This window comes from Odocoileus virginianus, chromosome 6 (genome assembly GCF_023699985.2).
Source record: "Odocoileus virginianus isolate 20LAN1187 ecotype Illinois chromosome 6, Ovbor_1.2, whole genome shotgun sequence".
NCBI classification, from domain to species: domain Eukaryota; kingdom Metazoa; phylum Chordata; class Mammalia; order Artiodactyla; family Cervidae; genus Odocoileus; species Odocoileus virginianus.
The window spans coordinates 55535113-55558405 of NC_069679.1; the positions used below are offsets into that span (position 1 = coordinate 55535113).

The following is a 23293-nucleotide window of genomic DNA, read 5'->3' on the forward strand; positions in this document are numbered from 1 at the left end:
TGGGCTAATTTTATGATATGTAGATTATACTTCAATATAACAACAACAACAAAAAAGTCCCAACAGCCAATTGGTTGAAGAGGCTCCCAATGGTCAAAGCTAAGAAATGAGCATCAGTAAAGATGGTAACTATAAACAATGAAAACACATCCAATATCTTTAAATCTATAAATTAATAACAATACTAGGAAATGCAAAATTAATTGATCACCATTGAAGTATACTAGTGAACCAACTCATCAATGTGAAAACTGTCAAATATATAAAAACTGGTCACAAAGTAATGCTTACAGTATGACTACATAAACACTATTCACAGGACTCCCCTGGAGGTCCAGCAGTTAGGACTTTGCCTTCCAATGCAGGGGGTGTGGGTTTGATCCCTGGTCTGGGAGCTTAGATTCCACATACCTCATAGCCAAAAAACCAAGACATAAAACAGAAGCAATACTTTAATAAATTCAAAAAAGACTTTAAAAATGGCCCACATTAAAAAAAAAATCTTAAAAAAAAAAAAGAACAAAATACTATTCACATCTGAGTCATATAGTTCTTGAAACAATTATGTTCCTTTACTCATTTTTTTCTCCAGACTTGTGTTTTAATATTTATTTATTTGGCTGCACTGCCTCTCGGCTGCAGCACACAGGATCTTCGCTGCAGCAAGCAGATCTTTAGTTGTGGCATGCAAACACCTAGTTGCAGCATGAGAGATGCAGCTCCCCAACCGGGGACCGAACCTGGGCCCCCTGCATTGGAGCACAGAGTCCCAGCCACTGGACCACCAGGGAAGTCCTCTTGTTTTGCTTTTTACTTGCTTAGTTGTTCATGTATGATATTTATCATTGATTCATTCTAAACTCTGCACAGTAAGTATAAATCTCCTCTGAATGCAATTTAAAAAACAAATCAGTATTTTACTCAGTTTCACTTTCCAGAATCAGGTATGGCAGAGCCTAAGACCCCCTGCTCTGCTTGGAACTGCTACTTCCTAAGCTTGCTGCACACATTCTTGGCTTCCCCCGGCCTCAATTCTCTTGGTCTCTTTCTGGGGATCAAACTCATCTTCTCCCCCATTCTTGGCTCACTCCCTCATTTTTGTGAGATACTTGCTCATTTCAGTTCAGTTCAGTCACTCAGTCGTGTCCGACTCTTTGCGACCCCATGAATTGCAGCATGCCAGGCCTCCCTGTCCATCACCAACTCCTGGAGTTTACTCAAACCCATGCCCATCGAGTCGGTGATGCCATCCAGTCATCTCATCCTCTGTCGTCCCCTTCTCCTCCTGCCCTAAAACTTTCCCAGAATCAAGGTCTTTTCCAACGAGTCAACTCTTCGCATGAGGTGGCCAAAGTATTGGAGTTTCAGCTTCAGCATCAATCCTTCCAATGAACACCCAAGACTGATCTCCTTTAGGATGGACTGGTTGGATCTCCTTGCAGTCCAAGGGACTCTCAAGAGTCTTCTCCAATACCACAGTTCAAGGCATCAATTTTTCGGCGCTCAGCTTTCTTTATAGTCCAACTCTCACAGCCATACATGACCACATTCTCATTTAGCTTCCTGAAAAAGAGTGCTTCAGAGGTAGTATCTGAGACTGTTGTGCTTGGAGAATGCCCATCCACTTGATTGGCTGGCTACAGAACTCCAGGTTGGAAAATTATCTCCTTTAGAATTTTGAGGGCATTGTTTTCCCAGTTTTATATGTTACAGTTGAGAAATCCAAGGCTATTCTGATCTTTGACCCTTTATATGAAACTTGTTTTCTCTCTGGAAGCTTCTAGAGTTTTCTCTTCATCACAAGAGTTATACAGTTACACTTAATGAAGTAAGCTGGTGTGGGTCTATTCTGATTCACAGTGTCGGGCACTCAGTAGGCACCTTCAATCTGGAATTCATGTCTTCCAGTTCTACTTTATTGATTTCCCATTTTTTCTGTACTCTTTTTCTGGAATCCCTATTACTTGGATACTATACTTCCTAGATTGGTCCACTTCCTCCATCCAAATACCTTTCTTATGTTTTTCTTGGCTTCTTTCTTTCAGGTTTGAGGCTTTCTTGAAATGTTTAATAGTTGTTGGCTGTAGGTTCTTGAAATGGTGTTTTATATGCTTATTTCTAAAACATGCCCAAGAAGCTGGAAACTGTCATCTCCTCCCATGCCTTTACTAATCTTCCTAGTGATTCCCTCTCTCACAGCACTTTTTACATTAGATTGGAATTCCTCTGGGGCAGAAAATGTGCCTTATTTTATCAACTCCTAGTACAATGTCTAGCACACAAAGGAACTCAGTAACTGCTACATGAACTCAACTACTAAAGACTAGATTTCATTCTCTCACATGTAGAATCATTATAGATTATTCAACAGTTGAATATAACTCAACTTCCAACCCAAATAGAAAACACTGATTATATGAGGGAGAAGAAATCGGTCATCACATTTTGACAGCACTTTACAGTTTATAAAGGTACTAACATCTCATTTATTAGGTTGGTGCAAAAGTGTGGCTTCAGACTGTGAATTTTAAATCATCATAACTAGCTCAAACACATCTTTATTAATCAAAATAGGAACCATTACAATCAACACATTTTTGCCAACAAGAAATAAGTTTGCTTATTCCTGTAGCATAAAAATATGTGCTTTGGGATTTGATGAACACTTGGAACACATTTTTTGCATCCTGCTGATTGCGAAAGTGTCTTCCCTGCAAAAAGTTGTCGAGATGCTTGAAGTAGTAGTAGTTGGTTGGCAAGAGGTTGGGTGAATATGGTTGCTGTTGTTTAGTTGCTAGGTCATGTCCCATTCTCTGCAACCCCATGGACTGCAGAACACCAGGCTTCCCTGTCTTTCACCATCTCTCTGAGCTTGCTCAAACTCATGTTGAGTCAGTGATGCCATCCAACCATCTCCATCCTCTATTCTCCCCTTCTCCTCCTGCCTTCAATCTTTCCCAGCATCAGGGTCTTTTCTAATAAGTCAGGTCTTTGGCCACCTTTCTAATAAGATGGCCAAAGTATTGGAGTTTTAGCTTCAGTATCAGTCCTTCCAATGAATATTCAGTGTTGATTTCCTTTAGAATTGACTGGTTTGATCTTCTTGCTGTCCAAGGGACTCTCAAGAGTCTTCTCTAGTACCACAATTTGAAATTCTTCAACATTCAGCCTTCTTTATGGTTCAACTCTCACATCCGTAGATGACTACAAAGTCAGGCTAATATGGTGGATGAGGCAAAACTCCATAGTCCAACTTGTTCAACTTTTGAAGCACTGGTTGTGCAATGTATGGTCGGGCTTTGTTGTGGAGAAGAACTGGGCCCTTTCTGTTGACCAATGACAGCGGCAGGCATTGCAGTTTTTGGTGCATCTCATCAATTTGCTGAGCATACTTCTCAGATGTAATGGTTTTGCCAGGATTCAGAAAGCTGTAGTGGATCAGACCAGCAGCAGACCACCAAACAGTGACCATGTACGAGTTTGGCTTTGGGAAGTGCTTTGGAACTTCTTGGTCCAACCACTGAGCTGGTTATCACCAGTTGTTGTATAAAATCCACTTTTGGTTGCATGTCACAATCTGGTTGAGAAATGGTTCATCACTGCATAGCATTCTAAGAGAACACAACACTTCAAAACGATGATATTTTTGATTTGTGGTCAGCTATTGAGGTACCCACTTACTGAGCTTTTTCACCTTTCCAATATGCTTCAAATGCCAAACAACCAGAGGACGGTCATCATTGAGTTCTTTAGCAACTTCTCCTGTAGTTGTAAGAGAATCAGCTTTGATGATTGCTCTCATTTGGTTCTTGTCAACTTCCAATGGCTGGCCACCGTGCTCCTCATCTTCAAGGCTCTGTCTCCTTTGCAAAACTTCTTGAACCACCACTGCACTGTACATTCATTAGTAGTCCCTGGGGCCAAACGCATTGTTGATGTTGCGAGTTGTCTCCACTGCTTAATGACCCATTTTGAATTTGAATAAAAAATAAATCACTCAAATTCACTTTTTGTCAAACATCGTCTCCATAGTCAAAAATAAATATAAAATAAACAGCAAGTAATAAGTCAGGAAAAAACATAAAGTGAGAAATCTGCATTAAAAATGATGCATATTTTTAAAAAATGATGTATAACTTAATCATATTTATTAAGAATGTATTCTGATATCAAACAGCAAATTTCAACAACAGAAAAACCACAATTATGTTTGCACCAACCCAATAATATTACAGGTACATAAGAAGCTACTTTTCTTTGTTCTTAACTTTATTTATTTTTGGCTGTGCTGGATCCTCGTTGCCACACAGGTTTTTCTCTAGTTGTGGCAAGCAGAGGCTACTATCTAGTTGTGGTGTGAAGGCTTCTCATTGCAGTGGCTTCTCTTGTTGAGGTTCATGGGCTCTAAGGCAGAATAGCTGCAGAAGTTGGGGCACATGGGCTCAGTAGTTGGGGCTCCCAGGCCCTAGAGCACAGGCTCAATAGCTGTGGCACATGGGCTTAGTTGCTCCAAGGCATGTGGGATCTCCCAGCTCAGGGATTGAATCCGTGTCTCCTACACTGGCAGGTGGATACTTAACCACTGAGCCACCAGGTTAGGCCTAGAAGCTACTACTAACCCTTTAATACTACTGGCAGGGGCTTCTCCAGTGGCTCAGTGGTTTAAAAATCTGCCTGCAATGCAGGAGCTGTAGGAGACTCGGGTTTGATTCTTGGGTCAACAAGATCCTCCAGAGGAGGAAATGGCAACCCACTCCAGTATTCTTGCCTGGGAAATGCCATGGACCGAGGAGCCTGGCAGGCTACAGTTCATGGGGTTGCAAAGAGTCAGACATGACTTAGCAACTGAGCACATATTACTGTTAACTCATAAAAAAAAAAGAAAGACTCAAAGTTAATATATTCAAAATATTTGACCACACACCTGAAAATTAACCATATCCCAAAATCCATCCAGATCTGTACAAGTAGTCTCCTTTTCACCTCGTTTATATTCACAATTGTCCACAAGTCCTTCAAATTGTTTAAACCTTTCTTTCATAAGGAGTCTTGTTTGACCAACTGCTGTGCGAATAAGATCTTTAGCTAGAGGAAATACAAGGTTTTTAAAAGTTAAACGACAAAACAAGATCTTTATTGCAATCCAACCAGCTGATCAGGTGACCTCATTCCAAATATCCTACAGTTAAAAAATCAAATTCTTACTTTATAGCAAAACAAAAAATATCTACTACAAAACTTTGTCATACAAATACAGAGCATTTACTATCTGTTTCAATTCCTGCTAAAAATTAGCAATATACATTCTCATACTCAACAACCACACAGCAAAGCGTTCTACCTCTCCTTGTATTTTATAAGAATTCAACCTTAAACAACTTACATCAATATCTTAAACAACATCAGTATCTAAGGACTTTGAGCTGGCAGCACACAAATGACTTTTTTTTCCAAACAGCTTTCCTGAATAGGCAAGATTATGGAATTTTTCAGAAAATTTGATCCATATTGATTTGAGCAATCTTCATTCAAAAAATATTTTTGTATAATTAAGCAATATCAGACATAGTTGTCATTCATGGAATCACAGTAAAAAACATTTAATAATAAAATTGGCAAATGTCTAACTCTTAGGAATGATAGTCAATAATCTAACTACTTACGTCTTTTACGTTAGGTACCATTTTAGCAGAGATATTAGTGAACATACATATGAAATATGTATGCCAGATGTATTTCATATGTCATATGAAAAATTCTTGCTATTCTGAATAACAATGAAACTATAAAGTTGGACAATACTAGATTTTTATATTTCAGGTAAATGCAACCATATTAAAATAAACAAAGCTAAGACATTAAAAAAATATAAGTGTTCTCTCACCATCATCTGGAATGTCCAAGTCAAGTTTTCTGTCCCACTCAAGGCAGTGTGAAGTTAACTTTTCAGTTTCTGACCGGAGAATATTTCTACAATGATGACATACATTAGCATTATGACACTTACACAACATTGATTCCCCAGAGCTGATGCTTAGCTGTTTTATGAACTGTGATATATTAAAATCCATGAATACACATTAATATTCTATGTCCATCCTTCTACACCTAAAACTTAAGTGGATGGTTAATGCTAAGAGCCCATTTTTCAAGCTAACATTTCCAGTTATTTCTGTTCTTATTTTCAAATGCTGAGAAGAAGAATTAGACATTCCTTAGTTCTGCTCTTAAGTTATTTTCCGTGGAACTATGACCAACCCAATTGCCAGGAGTGAATAAGATGAAGCTAAAAGCTGTTAAGTCTCAAATTACAGTGATAAGGCCTTACAGATTCTACTTGGCTTTGCTTATCCAAAGACAGTGGCATTCTCAAGTGGGGTCAGTTTTTCCTACCAGGCAGCATTTGGCACTCTCTAGAATCATTTTTGATAATCATGAACTAGAGGAGTGCTGCTGGCCAGGGATGCTACAAAACAACCTATAATGCAGAAGACCCCACAACAGGAGTTAGGCAGCCTAAAATGTCAATAGCGCCAATGTTAAGGAACCCTGGCTTAAGGTAAATTTAGTATGCTTCTTTACAAAAACATCTGAGCAGGAAAACTGAGGAGAGTTTTTCTTAGAAGACAAACTTAGGTGTTTAAATCAATGGCAGCAGAGAACAGCTTAATTAATGAGAGGAGACCTGACTTAGATCTGACATTATTTAGTTGGGTAAATTGCTTACCATCTCAATGTTTCAGCTGAACAACACAGTAGACTAGTTAACCTCTAAAAGACCTTACAATACCAAAACATTATACTCTAAAAACAACTGAAGTGGTTCCCAAACATATAAAAAGATACTCATTCATGAGAGAAAGAATGACTATTAAAACAAGAGGAAAGGGAGTTGCCTGGCGTCTCAGTGCTTAAGACTCTGATGGTTTGATCCCTGGTCAGGGAACTAAGATCTCATGCCAAAAAAAGGAAAATAAATAAAAAATAAATAAAACTAGAGTAAGATAATATTTTTATTTATTTGATTGGTAAAGTTCAAAAATTGTTAATATTGTATTGGAAATGGTATGGGAATTTTCTTGCTATATTCATCAAAAAATTGTAGAATAATTTTCTGTATGATGTGGAATATAAAGGCCTTTCTCAAAATGCACGCCTCTGATATGTTTCCAAGGCATTTAGGTGACATGTTTAAGTTCCCCAAACAGGAACTTAATTTTCAATTCAGAGTTAGAGAAACATAATCCTATCTCACGAGTTGATGGGCCACTGAGCCTCTTATCCATTTTTTTTTTTTAAATAAACTGTAATTTGGTTCTTTGGGGGATGGGGAGGTATGAGAAAGTAGGAACTCTCATACCATGCTAAAGGGAATGCAAACTGAGGTCCTCATATATTTGCACATGAGAGAACTGAAATATATACAAGGTTGTTCTTTGCAGCCTTGATTATAATAGTACTAGATTGAACCCAATGTAAATAATCAGCAACAGGGACTTATTTAGTAAATTATGGTATATCCGCATTATTGGATACTATGTGACCTTTAGAAAACACACACTAAAAAAAAAAAGGAAAACACGCACTCTAAGTAACATGAGAAATCTTTTTAAGTACTAAAATGGAATGTCTGTTACAGTTAACACTACATGAAACAAAACAGCATGCTATTGTTTATATTACAAAAAAGAAAAAATGTTTGTTATTCTACATATGCATTATCTAACTCTGGAAGTATTCACAAGAAATGAACAACACTTGCTTCTGTGGAGGGTTCGAACTATCCCCTGTGAGACAGATTTGGGAAAAAAACTTCTCACTTGTATCTTTTACTACCTTTTGAACTGGGAACTAGTCAGTGAAAAAAAAATTATTAAAATTTAAAAGATAAATGAAAATCACCGGAATTCAGTTTCCCCCAATTCATCTATTACATTCAGGCTAAAAATAGTTTAATCCTGGATTTAATTGTCTACACATGAATACAAAATTCTTATACTTAGAACAAATGGACAAACCTGAAATATGGCACATCATGTTGTGGCTGAGATAACTGATCTTCATTTACTTCAAGTGATGGGACTTCTTCTTTTACTGAAAGGCTATTTGAATTTTCATTAGTAGTTTCATTTTTATTTGAGACATGTTCTATAGATTAAAGAAAATATTACATATAAATTTCAAAGCAGCCACTCACAAAATGATGTTCCCCATAAGACAAATCTGTTTAAATCTTACAATTTTTTCAATGTGAATTTTCAAATTTTATCTCTGACTTAAAGATACCATTCACCACATATCTCTAAAGTGCCTCCCAATATTCATCTCTTCAAACTCACATTTATTTTCTCAGTCTGTACTCCTCATTCCAACTCTCTCTCTCCAGATATTTTCCCCCATGTCTTCCCATCTTTCCTGACCCTGAGATCACATTCCTGGGCTATATGTTGAAAAGGGCTAATAAACCTGATAAATCACAATTCAGAAAAGCAAGTAAAAAATTAATTAAAATTCAATACCTTTACTCCAAACTGTTAGAGAACTCAAAGGACACTGTGATTTACTTGAATCTTGAGGTACTGTTTTGGCAGAGAAAGTTTTACATTTTTGTGCCAAGATTTCTTTTGTTGCTTCAGTCTTATCACTAAAAACAATAGTAAAAATATACTTCTTAAAACATGACCCTCATATGAAGGATTTCAAAATGATGTTGATTTTTAAAAATCTGAGATTAAATAGAAATATATTTCTAATTTTTTTAAATGTGTCTTTTCTGGACACATTTAAACACCTATAGTGGGAACGTCTGTCTTTACTAATTATGAGATCCAAAGATTACAAAGATCTCTTCATGGAACATAAGCACTCTATAGTCTTGCATGCTGCTGAGCAGTTTCTAGTAAATTTGTTGCCAGCCAGTCTTTGCAAAACAACCATGCTGTTTCTATTAAAGATTCCAACTGATTTTCCCTCACTTGCAAGTTAATTATTTTTGTCTTTACAGGTAATTTTTCTAAAGTAAAAAAAGACAAAAAACCCCAAACCATTTCTGAGCTACAATATTACAGTTTCTTTCTTCTAAAAATTTATTTCTAAGACTTTATAAAAAGATCATGTATTAAAAGCAAAAAAACCCCACAAAGAGTACCATGAAAATACTGATAAAAACAATGTATAGGAAATGGTAAAACTGTCTAGTACATTACTGTACCCTTTTGAAGAATTTTTTTAAAAGACCAAATTTTCATGATTTATAATATAAATACATATACATAATTTACTAACTAAACATTAACCTTTAAAAAGCACAGGACAAATCTAAGAAAGGTGCTTGTTAACCATCTTAGCAAAGAATTCATTATTAACTTTAAATTCTTACACTTCTGTGTTTAACGGGGTCCAGGTATAACTGGGTGTCAAGAAAGCATTGGCACTTCTGGGAGTCATAGGTGTTACTTGATAGGTCTTCAGACCATCTAGTGGCTGAAATATAAAATCTTTAGGTGCAAAGGAATTCTTCCCTTTCATTTTTGCACTGTTTGTCTTAGATAAATTTTCCATTTTTGATAAGACTCCATCTGGATTCATTCCATTTGTTGCCCTGGTTTGTGAATCCAAAGTATTTTCTTCATTATCAACTTTAAAAGAAATGACCTAGATGGAGGGAAACAGAACAGAGTGAGAATCTCTCTCCTGGGGATATATTCAAGCCAATTTTTACAGGTCTGAAAATATTAGAGTTGAGATATGTGTCCCATGTATGTAATTTAACAAAGAAAAATAAATACAGTTAAATGTAAATATGAAATCAGTAGACCAGCTAACTAAACCATTGGTATGATCCAGAGAGAGAGAACCAATCCTCATTAAAAAGACTAAATAATAGATTTTAGGTATTATGGCAAATTAAAATATATGAAAACTAAGGTGGAAAAATTACCCAACTAACAAATACCCATCTTTTTATTTAAATTATGTTGATAATGACAATGATTTGAGAATCAGAAATCCAGTGTTTATTGGATGACTATTATTGTCAAGGAACAAATCCTCTTTTACAATAACCTTGATTATAAATAAACTTATCCTATGAGAAAAATATCTTTCAATGTGACATAGTGAGATTAACCAAATATAATGTGATGCTTATTTTGTCAACTTAATTATTTGATTTTTTGTAAAAATAACCTGATACTAGTTTTAGGCATGCAACATAGTGATTTGATATTTGTATGTATTGCAAAGTGATCTAGACAATAAGTCTATGAACATCTGTCACCACACATAGTTACAATTTCTTTTCTTATGATGATAATTTTATGACCTATCCTCTTAGCAACTTTCAAATATACAACACAGCATTATTAACCATAGTCACCATGTTATTACATACCCAGACCGTATTTACTTTGTAACTTTTGACAACCTTTACACATTTTACCCACCCGTACAAACAAAATTTTTAGAGGATTTTACATTTCTGATTTTTAATTTTCAGTTAAGAATCTAGCCACATTTTTTTTTTAATTTTTAAATTTTTAACTGGAGTATAATTACTTTACAATGCTGTATTAGTTTCTGCTGTACAACATAGCCACATTTCTTATACTTCGGTATAACTTTCTTTTTTTTTAAGGTTAAGGAACTATAGCATTGATTATAAACCAAGGCACTGGGGCCTCAAAATGTGACTCTTTTCTGAAGACCCTATAAGGTACTATGCTAGACACTGTCAGAAACATTAGAGTATTTCGTTCTTAAAACTACTCTTTTGTAGGTATTATGTACTGGACATGGGAAAACAAATTCATAGCTTGCCCAAGGTTATATTGCTAATAGGACAATATTCAGACTCAGGCCTAAGTGAATCCAAAGTCAATACATTTCACCCTACTCCATCCTCTCCTAGCGAGTTCCCACATGAAAGTTTCTGTCAGCTGTGTTTCTATCACTTTTCTCTATTTCCTGTTAACCAAATTATGCTTTCTCTAACTATAAAACTCTGAGGATAAGACACCTGAAAAACGAGTAAAACCTCCTGATGCTTCTTTATGGTTCAAGAGGTTTTAAGACACAAGGCAAGTCAACTTCTTGAAGCAGTTCTATATGCTTAATTTCCATTTTATGAAAGTAGCAATGAGATTTTCAAAGTATCTAGTGATAAACAGATGTTTATACTCTACCTTGTCAGGTTTTGTTCCTATCTTTTTGGCAGGTTTTCCTTGATTTGGTGCCTTTCTGTCTGCTTCATTACCTAAAATAAAAGTGAAATAAGACACCCATTTTGACTAGATAAAAAAATGCTGCATTAAAAGTACAAGTTTAAAAAAAAAAAGTACTAGGTAATTTGGGAAAGGAAAAAAGGCTTAATAGAAATGTATAGCTTAAAGGAGGTTATGATCAAAAATCATATTAGAAAATAGGATAAAAAGAGATGAAATATCCTGTTTCAAGTGCAGGCCATCTGTTTTCAAAACAAAACAAAAGGTGTTAAGGTATTTTACCTTTTGCCTCTAAATATAAAATACATATTTATTACAGAAAATTAGAAAAAATTGTAAAAAGCACAAAAACAAAAATTTTACTAAAGTTTACATTACTCAGTGGTAATCACTGTTGACAATGCAGAATATGATTTTCCAAAGTTCACATTCACATACATATTTCATTACAGAATTTCAATCATACTGTTCAGGATTTTACCTGTTTCTCTTTGCCCACTTAATATCATTAACCATGTCATTAAGTGCTTTTTCATACCTTGTTCTTAAATGATTACACTGCAATCCACCAAATGATGGACTGTAATTTATTGGGGCCATAAATTTTTCACTTTGAATCACTGCTTACACCAATTCGGCATTTCAACATTTGAGCACCCACTGTGTGCTAAAAGGATTATCAGGGCACAAAACCTGCCTTCAGGAGTTAGAATCTCCCATTTCCTCCTGTCCTACTCAAAGAAGTATATAATGATCTTAAAAACTGAACACAAAAACCCTCAAGGATCAAAACATAATCCTAGTTCAGTCACTGATCAAGAAATTGTTCTTACCATTAATGGCCCTTGTCTCTGGCTTTCTTGCTGCTGTAGACCGGATTTCTTTGACAATCTGCTTTGCTGCTTGAGTAGATGATCGAGTCATTCTCACTGGCAGCATTACAGGTTGTACAGCTGTGAGAAAAAAAATAAAACTGAATGCTTTTGGTGGTTTTAAATTATTGTGGCAATATCAGAACTTACAAAAATTGCTAATACTTCTACCTTTTTTCTCTTTGTCCAACACTTTCTTTTCAGAAGTCTGCCTTTGATCAGGTCGGCTTGCTCGAACATCAATCCCATTATCACTCTATTTAAAAGATAAGGTATTAATTAGGTGATTTAATTGCATAATGAACCAAACCACATTTTTAAGGTGTAAACTGACACCTCATTTGAAATCTGATACTGTAAATGAACCAGCAAAATATCCACTACCCTAAATGAGATGAAGAAACAAGTTTTCCATTACATAAATTTCCTAACAAACTTTTTCAGAATCCCAGAATTTAGAAAACCTATTTAAAAAATAACTGACTATAATCTTCTGAGACTCCTTAAACACAACAGGTATCTTTTTATCTAGAAAATTCCTCCCCTGGAAGAAAGCTCTTCCCCACAACTCACTCTTCTACTTCTTGAAAATCTGCATTTAAACCGCCACCATCTCAGTGAGGCATGATCAAAATTCTACCCTACACCTACTTCAAAATTCTCCATTTCCATTCTTTCTTTTCTTTCATCTCCCCCATAATACTTTTGACCATCTGACACACCTCATGGTTCTTTTTTTTTTTTAACACTATGTCTTATGTAAAGTCCTTGAAAACAGGAAATTTTGTTTTATTCACTATTATATCCTAGAGCCTAGAGGAACGTGACAGTCACTCAGATTCAGTAACTACATGAAACAGCTTCATCACCTGACAAAGAAGCACACTGTTTTTCTCCTTGCCCACTTGACTTGACTTTAGTAATTTTCATAGTAACTTTATCCCTAACAGTGTTCTGAAGACCCATAAATTTATAAAACTCACCCTATGTGCTTTATATTTCTATCTGTGCTTCATGGTGGTGACATGGGATACATAATAAAAGCCCAGTAAATAAACAAAAAAGAATGTGTCACAGAGTTTAGTATAGATCTCATAAAGGATGTCTGTGCAAAATATTTTAAGTGACTGTTTCCTTGGCATGTAGCCAAATCTGCTGTCACCATACAGTAGCATTTAGTCTGGTACTATTAACTCTAGTAAAATAATCACTATTGCTTAAAGCTGATATTAAATTAAAAATAAATTTACTTACTCAGAAAAAAAGTACAATTTGTCATTTTAGTAACAGTGATCTACTAAACTACCAACTGTACCTTAGTCAGCTCCATTTGGTCTCTGGCCTTTGACCTTGTAATCCGTACAGAAGATGGAACGGCCTTAAAACAGTCAAAAGGAGATAAAGTTTAAAAAATATATTAAATAAACTGCAAAATTTATTTCCATGTCTCATGAAATAAAGCTCCTATTTTATTTATTTATTTTTGAGCAGCTGCACAGCATGCCATGTGGGATCTTAGTTCCCTGACCAGGGATCAAACTCTCACCTCCTGAATTGGAAGCTTGGGGTCCTAATCCCTGGACTGCCAGGGAAGTCCAAAGTTCTCATTTTAAAATTATAAATAAAAAAATTTACATTTTAAATTTATATTTTTATATTAATCATTTATGGCTAAAAGATACTTGCTAACTTAATGTTGTTTTTTTTTTTAACTTTTGTGGGGTTTTTTGGCCATGCTGCACAGCTTGCGGGAACTTAGCTCCCTGAAAATGGATTGTATCCTAGCCCCAGCAGTGAAAGCACCAAGTTCTAACCACTGGACTGCCAGGGAACTCCCTAAATTACTATTTTTTCTAGTACTGGTTTGATTTAAAATATATTTAATAGCTTCAAAACTTACTCATATTTTTCAATGAGGAAAGAGAAGAAATTTCAAAGTTATTAGGATCCTCATTAGTATGATTAGCTGGACATATTTGGAATGGGGTAGATGAACAAACTGGGAAGATTCCCTGGAGTAGAAAATGGCAACTTGCTACAGTGTTCTTATCTGGAAAATTCCATGGACAGAGGAGCCTGGCGGATGACAATCTATGGGGTCACAAAGAGTCACACACAGCTGAGCGACAAGCACACAGACGAACAAACTTGAGTATTAGGATCTTTTTTTTCTGTTTATGAAAAGAAACTGTACAGCTGTACTGTACAGCTTACTTCCCCTAGCTTTGACAATTTGCCTTCAAATCTCATGATTACACAGCTGTTCATTGTCAGTAAGAAAATGGAGACCTGATCAAAAAATGTGGGAAAAAATTGAGAAGATTGATTAAAAAATAAGGTATTTATCAACTCTATAAAATTTCTTAAGAAGCATAATCAGACTTCTCTAGATGAGAAGTCATTTTTCTTCTCCAAATCTCAATGAAAACCTAGTGCTAAAGAAATTAGGCTTTTCTTAACAGTACTTAAAGGGATTAAAATTCAGCAATGGCTATTGCCTGAACAAAATGAAGAACAATTATTGACTCCTCACTGAATCATACTATTTAACACAATGATGGGTCTCTTGTTCCTCTTACACATATTTCTTATCATATTTTAAAATTTGTTTACAGTATAGATCAATGAATGCTGCTGCTGCTGCTGCTAAGTCACATGTCCGACTCTGTGCGACCCCATAGACAGCAGCCCACCAGGCTCCCCCGTCCCTGGGATTCTCCAGGCAAGAACACTGGAGTGGGTTGCCATTGCCTTCTCCAATGCAGACTCTTAGCAACCCCATGGACTGCAGCCTACCAGGCTCCTCCGTCCATGGGATTTTCCAGGCAAGAGTACTGGAGTGGGGTGCCATTTCCTACTGCGAGACCAATGAATGGCATCCTATATATTCTTGAAAAGACAGCTTAAGTCTAATCCCTTCCAAGATGTCTTCTCTGATGTTCCTCCAATGCAAACAGTCTCTCCTTCCTCTAATATATAGAACATATTTATCTATATCTTTCCACTTGAACTACATTCTATTAATTTTGGTCTCTTCTACATTATCCTAAGATCATACAGAGTAAATAACCAAAGATCTGTTAAATGAATTATTGAGATTCACGAGGCCTAAAAAAGAAGCAGTATCTTGGGGCTTTATATTATTCAATTCTTAATTAAATCAGGAATGAGTATATAGTCAATCAGATCAATTTATATGTATCTTTAAATTGCAAAGCACCAGACTACCTAATCTACAGTCCAACTGATCTGTTCAAATTTCATCTTTTTTTCTTAAAGTTTTAAATTTACTTTTTAATTGGAGGAAATTGCTTTAAAATGTTGTTGGTTTCTGCCATATAACAATAATTATATATATATACATATACATATATATATACATCTCCTCTCCCTCATGAGGCTCCCTTCTCTACCCCCACGCCACCCCCTCCAGGCCATCACAGGGCGCCTGGCTGGGCTCCCTGGGTTATACAGCAACTTCCCACCAGTTCTCTGCTTTCATGTGATAGTGTATTTATGTCAGTGCTACTTTCTCAATTCACCTCCCCCTCTCCTTCCCCCGCTGTGTCCACAAGTCTGTTCTCTACATCTGGGTCTCCAATCCTTCCCAGTAAATGGGTACCATTTTTCTAGATTCCATATAAATGCATTAATATATTTGTTTTCTCTTTCTGACTTACTTCATTCTGTATAACAGGCTCTTGTTACCTCACTACCACTGACTCAAATCCACCCCTTTTTATGGCTGAGTAATATTTCATTGTTTATACATGTACCACATTTTCTTTATCCATTCATCTGTCAATGGACATCTAAGTTGCTTCCTGGCTATTGTAAATAGTGCTGCAATGAACACTGGGGTATATGTCCAACTTCATCCTTGACTTACTAATCATTCTCTTTACATCACCCTTCCCTTTAGCATTTATTCTCTTGTCATCTGATCAGTCCTTTTCAACCTATCACTGCCCACCTGAAGCTGTTCTCTAGACCTCACTCAGATAATTGTACATATTCTTACTGAGTGGTTTCATTTAGTCCTACAACTTAATATCACATTAAATTAACTTAACTCCTAATATCACATCCTAAATCCAATCTTAGCATGAGTCTCTAGCCTGATTTCCAAATAGGATTTTTTTAAAAGGTTATTAATATTCACCCACTTAAGCTTGTTCCTTTTCTTGCCTTTCTCATCTCTTTTAGCAGCAGCAAAGTTTGTAATATTATTTTTTTCCCATACATTCTTTCTTTAAAATGTATTTTTAATCAGAAGGTAACTGCTTTACATTGATGTGTTGGTTTCTGCCATACAACATGAATCAGCTATACATGTATGTATATCCCCTTCCTCTTGAGCCTCCCCCCACCCCACCCTCCTGTCCACCCCCTAGTATATCACAGAGCACCAGGCTGAGCTCCCTGTGTTACACAGCAACTTCCTACTAGCTATCTATTTTATACATGGTAATGCATATGTTTCAGCGCTCCTCTCTCAATTCATCCCCCCTTTTCTTCCCTTGCTGTGTCCACAAGTCTGTTCTCTACATCTGCATCTCTATTCCTGCCCTGAAAATAGGTTCATCTGTATCATTTTTCTAGCAATCCCCCTACTGGGCATATACCCTGAGAAAACTGTAATTCAGAAAGGCACATGTACCCCAGTATTCACTGAAGCACTTAATTACAACAGCCAGGACATGAAAGCAACCTAGATGTCCATCGACAGATGAATGGATTAAGAAGTTATGGTACCTATATACAATGAAATATTACTCAATCATAAAATAAACATGAATTTGAGTTAGTTGAACTGAGGTGGACAAACCTAGAGTCTTTTATAAAACTTGTATTATTGCTCAAACTATTATCTTCAGAACAATCACCTTTAACTCTTCAACTTCCTTTACCTCTCACTACTTACTTGAGGTCACCAGTCCTGTCAAATTTCTCTCTTAAGATATCTTATATGACACCTGTTAGAAAGGCCATTATCAAAAAGACAAAAAATAGTAAGTGTTGGTGAGGATATGCAGAAAAGGGAGCCCTACTACACTGTTGATAATGTAAATTGGTGCAGCCTCTATGGGAAATAGTATGGAAGACCCTCAAAAACTAGAACTACCATATGATCCAGCATTTCCAATTCTGGGGTACTTTGAAAACACTGACTCAAAAAGATATATGTACCCCATGTACACTGCAGCATTATTTATAATAGCTAAGTGTCCATCAATGGATGAGTGAATAAAGAAACTAATAGTCCATTTGTGTGTGTTAATATTATTCAGCCATGAAAAAAGAAGGAAATGTTGCCTTTTATGACAACATGAATGGACATTGAGGGCATTATCCTAGGTGAAATAAGTCAGACAAAGACAAATACTATATGATCTTACTTACATTTGGAAGTTTAAACAAATAAGCCAGAGAAAGACAAATACCATATGACCTTACTTATATTTGGAAGTTTAAACAAATAATAATAAAAAACCCAACCTCCTAAAGAACAGACTGGTGGGGGGACTTCCCTGAGGGTCCAGTGGCTAAGACTCTGTGTTCCCAATGCAGGGGGCCCAGCTGTGATCCCTGGTCGGGGAACTAGATCTAGCATGCCACAGGTAAGAGCTGGAATGCTACAACTAAAGATCCCACATGCCACAACAAAGATGTTGTGCCATAACAACCCTGCATGTGCCATAACTAAAGACCAGTGCAGCCAAATAAATTAATTAAATTAAACTGAAAAAAAAAAAAAAGAACAGACTGGTGGTTGCCAGAGGTGCAGGTTGGGCAAAAAGGGTGAATGCAGTCAAAAAGTACAAACTTCCAGTTTTAAAAATAAGTCAGTCCTGGGAATATAGTATTCAGCATGGTGACTACAGTTAATAATACTATACTGTATGTTTGAACATTGTCAAGAGTAGACCTTAAATGTTCTCATCAAGAGAAAAAAAATTTTGTAACTATGTGTGGTGATAGATGTTAACTAGACTAATTACGGTGGTCATCTTATAATGTATACAAATAATGATTCATTATGATGCACACCTGAAATTTATGTCAATTATAGCTCAGAAAAAATGATGTCTTAAACCTATTTCTTCTTTTTAAATCAATGGCCCAGTCCACTTATCTCCTTTCACCTAGTCTATGTATAGAGAATAGTCATAATATATGATTCACAACTGGTCTTCCCATCTATAAAAGCTTGCCTTTCTAGACTATAACCCTCAAGGCAAGGTAATCTTCCCGAATATTAGTTTGATAACAGTACAATCTCATTTATAAGCCTCCCTTAACTCTGCATATCCTATAAGATAAATGCCAAATACGCTGGCACAGCATTCACTGTTTAGCCTGACTCTACCAGGTTTTTTCCAATCTCTCCCCTGGTTTTATCCAATCTCAACCTACCAGCAGTTACATCAAGAGACTCTGTTTTCATCTTCACAGTTACTATTATGTCATTTCCACCCCTATCAACTAGGGGACTCAGGGAAATGATTATTTTAGTCATCTAATCTCTTAAAGAAAATACCAGTTAAAAGCAACTATTTCTCTGTATCAAGTTAGGATACTAACCTTTTTTGGCTCAGCTTTCATAGCATTCTGGTTTGAGAAAAGAAAACAAGGCATATCAGGTCTATAAAGACCTACTTTAAATACTCCTCGTTTAGCTTTCTCTCTCTGCTCTTTCAATTTTTGAAGTTGTTTTTCTTCTTTGTATTTTTGGAGCATCTGTTTTCGTTGATCAAAGACAACAGTTTTTGTTGACTCTAAAGTAGGAAAAAAGAAAAAACAGTATATAAAATATTTCAGATAGAAAATTAGGCAAATAGCTTAAGTTCTAACTTCAACTGTTGCTAAAAAGTGCTTTTAGTAACTTCTTGTTAATTCCTTAGCACTTCAATTTATTTCCACCTCTGTTTTAAAATTCCTATTTCTTTTGACTTCACTTGCTCAAATATCTAATTGCTTGCTATGTACTAGGGATGTACTACTTCACTTTTAAATTAATTAGCTTCTGTGATAGCCAGACTCCAAGCTGATGCCCAGTGATTCTCACCTCCTGGTAGTCATGCCTTTTGTCATCCCCTGCCATCTGAATAGGGCTGACCTGTGTAACCAAGAAAATACTGTGGAAATGCTGGAGAAAACTCCATGACTATGCAGGTTAGATCCTGGGTTGGGAAGATCCCCTGGAGGGCATGGCAACCCACTCCAGCATTCTTGCCTGGAGAATCCCCATGGATAGAGGAGTCTTGAGGGCTACAGTCCATAGGGTCACAAACAGACACAACTGAAGCAACTTAGCACATACGCATACACTCTTAGATCACTTGCTCCGGGGGGAAGCCAGTGGCTACATGGAACCGTCGTAAGGAGACTCAGGAAGCCCCATAGAGATGTCCACGTGACAAAGAACTAAGGCCTCTGCCAAAAGCCAGCACCAACTTGCTGGTCACATGAATGAGTCACTTTAGAAATGAATCCTTTATAACAATCAAACAGAATGATAGAAGCAGATCTCCAGTCTCAGTCAAGCCCTCAGATGCACCTTGGATAACATCCTGACGGCAGTCTCCAGAACCATCTAGCCAAGCTGCACTCCTGACCCACAAAAATTGTGTAAATGAATAAACATTTATTGTTTTAAGCCACTGAATTTTGGGATAACTAATACTATTTCTTTCTTTTGATATTTGGGCTCCCTGTCAGTTTCTTTAGCTCAATTTAGGTTTTCTACATAAATCTTAGGTTTCTTTAAACTATGAAGCATTTTACAATACAATGCTTATTATATTGTTGAAACATTTTTATATGAAAAATATAAGTGGCTACCATGTGTGAGCCATTTTTAGGTAGGAAGAATAAGTAAGAAAATGTCTGCCCTTGAGGGGCTCAAGGGAACACAGTTTCAGTTTAGCATGAAATAAAAAGGAGAATGCACATAATAAAGAATCAGTACAACAGCTATCTGGACAGATCAGGAAATGCTTCCCTAAGATAGCATACCTAAAAAGCGTTCAGAGGAATAAGTAAGTGTTTGTCCCCTGGGTAACGATTAAAAATAATCCATACGTAACTGCATAACTGAGTAAATTTACTACAAAAAGGTATATACTTAAAATGAGGGAAATTTATAGTATATAAATTGGACCTTGATAAAATTGTTAAATAAAAGAAAACCCCGGGCAGAGTACAGAATATGCAAAAGCACAGATGATCAAGTGGTCAGTCATCAACAAACGCCTTTATCTTCGACTTCTCTGAAGGTTCCGCATAGTTCTTGATTGAACTGAAACCTGGCTCTCCCCTGAAGTCACTGCTTCCCTAGTTGTCCTCTCAAGAGGTTGACTGTTTTTTCTCTCACACTAGAGTATCACTACACCTAAAGAGGAGAGATGACCTCATTGTTGGTTCCTGATTAGTTCTTCTTTTTCATGTAAAGATCCCAGCTTTATGTTTCGCGTCATCAGATCTAACTACCGAGTATCTTAAGCTGTTTCCATGTTTGTTTCTCCTTCCTTGAAGGCTTTAGCTCGTGGCTCACTGTCATTGTCTCCATTGCTACTCTTGCACAAATCTTGAAGACTCATCCAGTACCCTAGCTTCTCAGTTCTTAGGTGTTCTTTCTTCCACTGTATCTCAGGTACCTATTCCCATGATCACACCGAGACTAGTATTTCAACCTTTCTCGTGTCATGGCACACATAAAATAACATTCACAGACCACACTGCTTGTGGTCAAATGCAGCTAACCAGCCAAAGAGAGAGAGGTCTGATCAATCCAGGCCCTGCCAGAGACTTCAAGGGCTCAGAGGACCAATTTCCTGTCACACCTGTATTCATTCATGAGATAACTAGGCATTTGAGATCTCTTTATTACCGATGAATACTGTATGTCCTTCATAAGCCCAATTTTAAGAAATCCACTCTCTGATTACCATATCTTATCTCTCCAACAATTCTTTGGCTCCACCAGGACATACCTACACGCTCCTGATCTACGATCATATTTTCACTGTCTTTCACCTCCCTCACATCAAGTGTTTTCATATCCAATTTAGAGCCCATGATTTATCATCATAATCACTACTTCAGCTTTTTGGCCCCTCTCTCATTCTGGCAAAATCCCAATTCCAATTAAACGCCTCTTTATGTCTACTTCCCACCTGCAATGCACACATGAATATGGCTGGAACAGCACACAAAATGCATGCTACTTCTTTCCTTTCTACAGTTGACTCCATATTCCTGGGTTCCACATCCACAGATTCATCCAATTGTATATGGAAAATATTCAGGAAAAAAAATTCCAGGGGATTTCCTAGCAGTCCAGTGGTAAAGAATCTGTCCTGCAATGCAGGGGATGCAGGTTTGAACCTTGGTCAGGGAACTAGAGCCCACATGACACATCTAAGATCCCATATACCACAAGGAAGATTGAGTGCCACAAGTAAGACTCGGCACTGCCAAACAAAAAACCAAGATACCATGTATAAGTTGGCAACACCTGAATTTATATATCTAGCTCAGACTTCTCCTCTGAACTCATCTTGGATATCCAACTGCCTTTTCAAAAATCTCCTCTTTTACATCTAATAAGCATCTTCAGTTTAACACATGCAAAACTGAACTCTCAATCTTACGACTCCCTCAGTCTTTCACAATTTAGTAAATGGCCACTTCATATTTTTAGGTGCTCAGGCCAAAAACTTTGAAATCATCTTGATTCCTCTTTCTTAGTTACCTACATTTATTTATTTATTTAACTTTTTGGCCTCTCAGCATGTGGGATCTTAGTTCCCTTACCAGGGATCGAACCCTCACCCCCTGCAGTGGAAGAGTGGTGTTTGAACCATTGAACCTCCAGGGAAGTTCCCTTGACCTCTCTTTCTTTATCAGGTCCTACATTGAATCCATTAAGAAATCATATTGGTTCAACCTTCAAAACACATCCAGAATTCAACCAACTATTTTTGCTGCTGCCACTCTGGCTTCCCTGGTGGCTCAGATGGTAAAGAATCTGCCTGCAATGCAGGAGACCCAGGTTCAATCCCTGAGTCAGGAAGATACCTGGAGAAGGAAATGGCAACCCACTCCAGTATTCTTGCCTGGAGAATCCCATGGACAGAGGAGCCTAGTGGGCTATAGTCCACGGGGTCGCCAAGAGCTGGACATGACTGATCTACTAACACTTTCACCACTGTGGTCAACCATGAACTAAATTATTGCAACAGTCTTCAAGCTGGTCTCTCTGAGGCTATGCTTGCCACCCCACAATTTATTCTCAACACAGTAGCCAAAGAGATGCCTTTAAGTCGTAAATCAGAGAAACACTCATTAATCCATTAAACATTTCATATTTCAGGGTAAAAGTCAATGTCCTTATAATGATGGCCCTCAGGGCTCTCTGGGAACTTGCTTGCTTTCTCCAGCCATGCTTCCCTATTCACTTTCTCTGGAACACACCTGGCCCACTCCTACCTCTAGGCCTTTGCAAATGAGGAATAAAAGACACTTTAATAGCAAAGTTAAATTTCATTTGAAAGATTTTGGCTGAGGAATGAAGTGTTTGAGAGGGTCTGAGTAGAAGCAAGGAGACAACCCAGAAGGTAATAACATCACCTTTTCTCACAGAAAATATCAGTTCTTTCTTCAAAGTCCATCTTATTCAGTTCTATGACCCAGTTTTCATTTCCTCTGAATTCTTAACAGATGCTATTCTTTACTCTATCCCCCTCAACGACTAACCCACTTCCTTTGATCTTCAAACATAAACTATCACTTCATCTCAAAAACAAAAACAAAAATGCTACAACATATTAATCCAATTACTTTTTCTCACTTTCTTTTGGAATCACAAAAATGACAAATCTAGAAGAAATAGTTTTAGCCCATCCCTCCCTTTTACAGAAGCAATTAAGCTTTATATGTTGAGTGTCTTGTGCATGTCAAACATTACACTGGTTCTGGAAAAAAACTGAAGCAGTTAACACTTATAACAACGTGACATCTCATTTCTCTATAAAACTTCTAAGACTTTATCACTCTCTGCCATTTCTTCAAACTTCATCTTTGCTTTGTTTCACTGCAATCTAGCTCCTAGTACCTGCTATATAAACACAGCTACATAGGAGTCCAATGACTCATTCTGCAAATGCATGCCACTTTCCAGTTCTCTTCCTTCCA

The 23293-nt window shown here is 36.8% G+C and overlaps 1 protein-coding gene across 4 annotated transcripts in view; it reads right to left on the bottom strand.

Moving 5' to 3' along the window:
* The window catches only part of DLGAP5 (DLG associated protein 5), a 42838-nt gene that overhangs the window by 16108 nt on the left and 3437 nt on the right, over nt 1–23293 (bottom strand). For 3 of the 4 annotated variants that reach the window (XM_070469379.1, XM_070469381.1, XM_070469380.1), the window contains exons 3-12: nt 18680–18873; nt 13410–13472; nt 12266–12350; nt 12056–12175; nt 11184–11254; nt 9380–9654; nt 8520–8644; nt 8019–8148; nt 5885–5970; nt 4925–5085 (exon numbers count right to left, since the gene is read on the bottom strand). In XM_070469379.1, the coding sequence (XP_070325480.1) occupies nt 4925–5085; nt 5885–5970; nt 8019–8148; nt 8520–8644; nt 9380–9654; nt 11184–11254; nt 12056–12175; nt 12266–12350; nt 13410–13472; nt 18680–18873 (1310 nt within the window). Of the gene's footprint in view, nt 1–4924; nt 5086–5884; nt 5971–8018; nt 8149–8519; nt 8645–9379; nt 9655–11183; nt 11255–12055; nt 12176–12265; nt 12351–13409; nt 13473–17018; nt 17041–18679; nt 18874–23293 lie in introns of those variants that run through there. The other variant, XM_070469382.1, reaches the window with a different exon arrangement.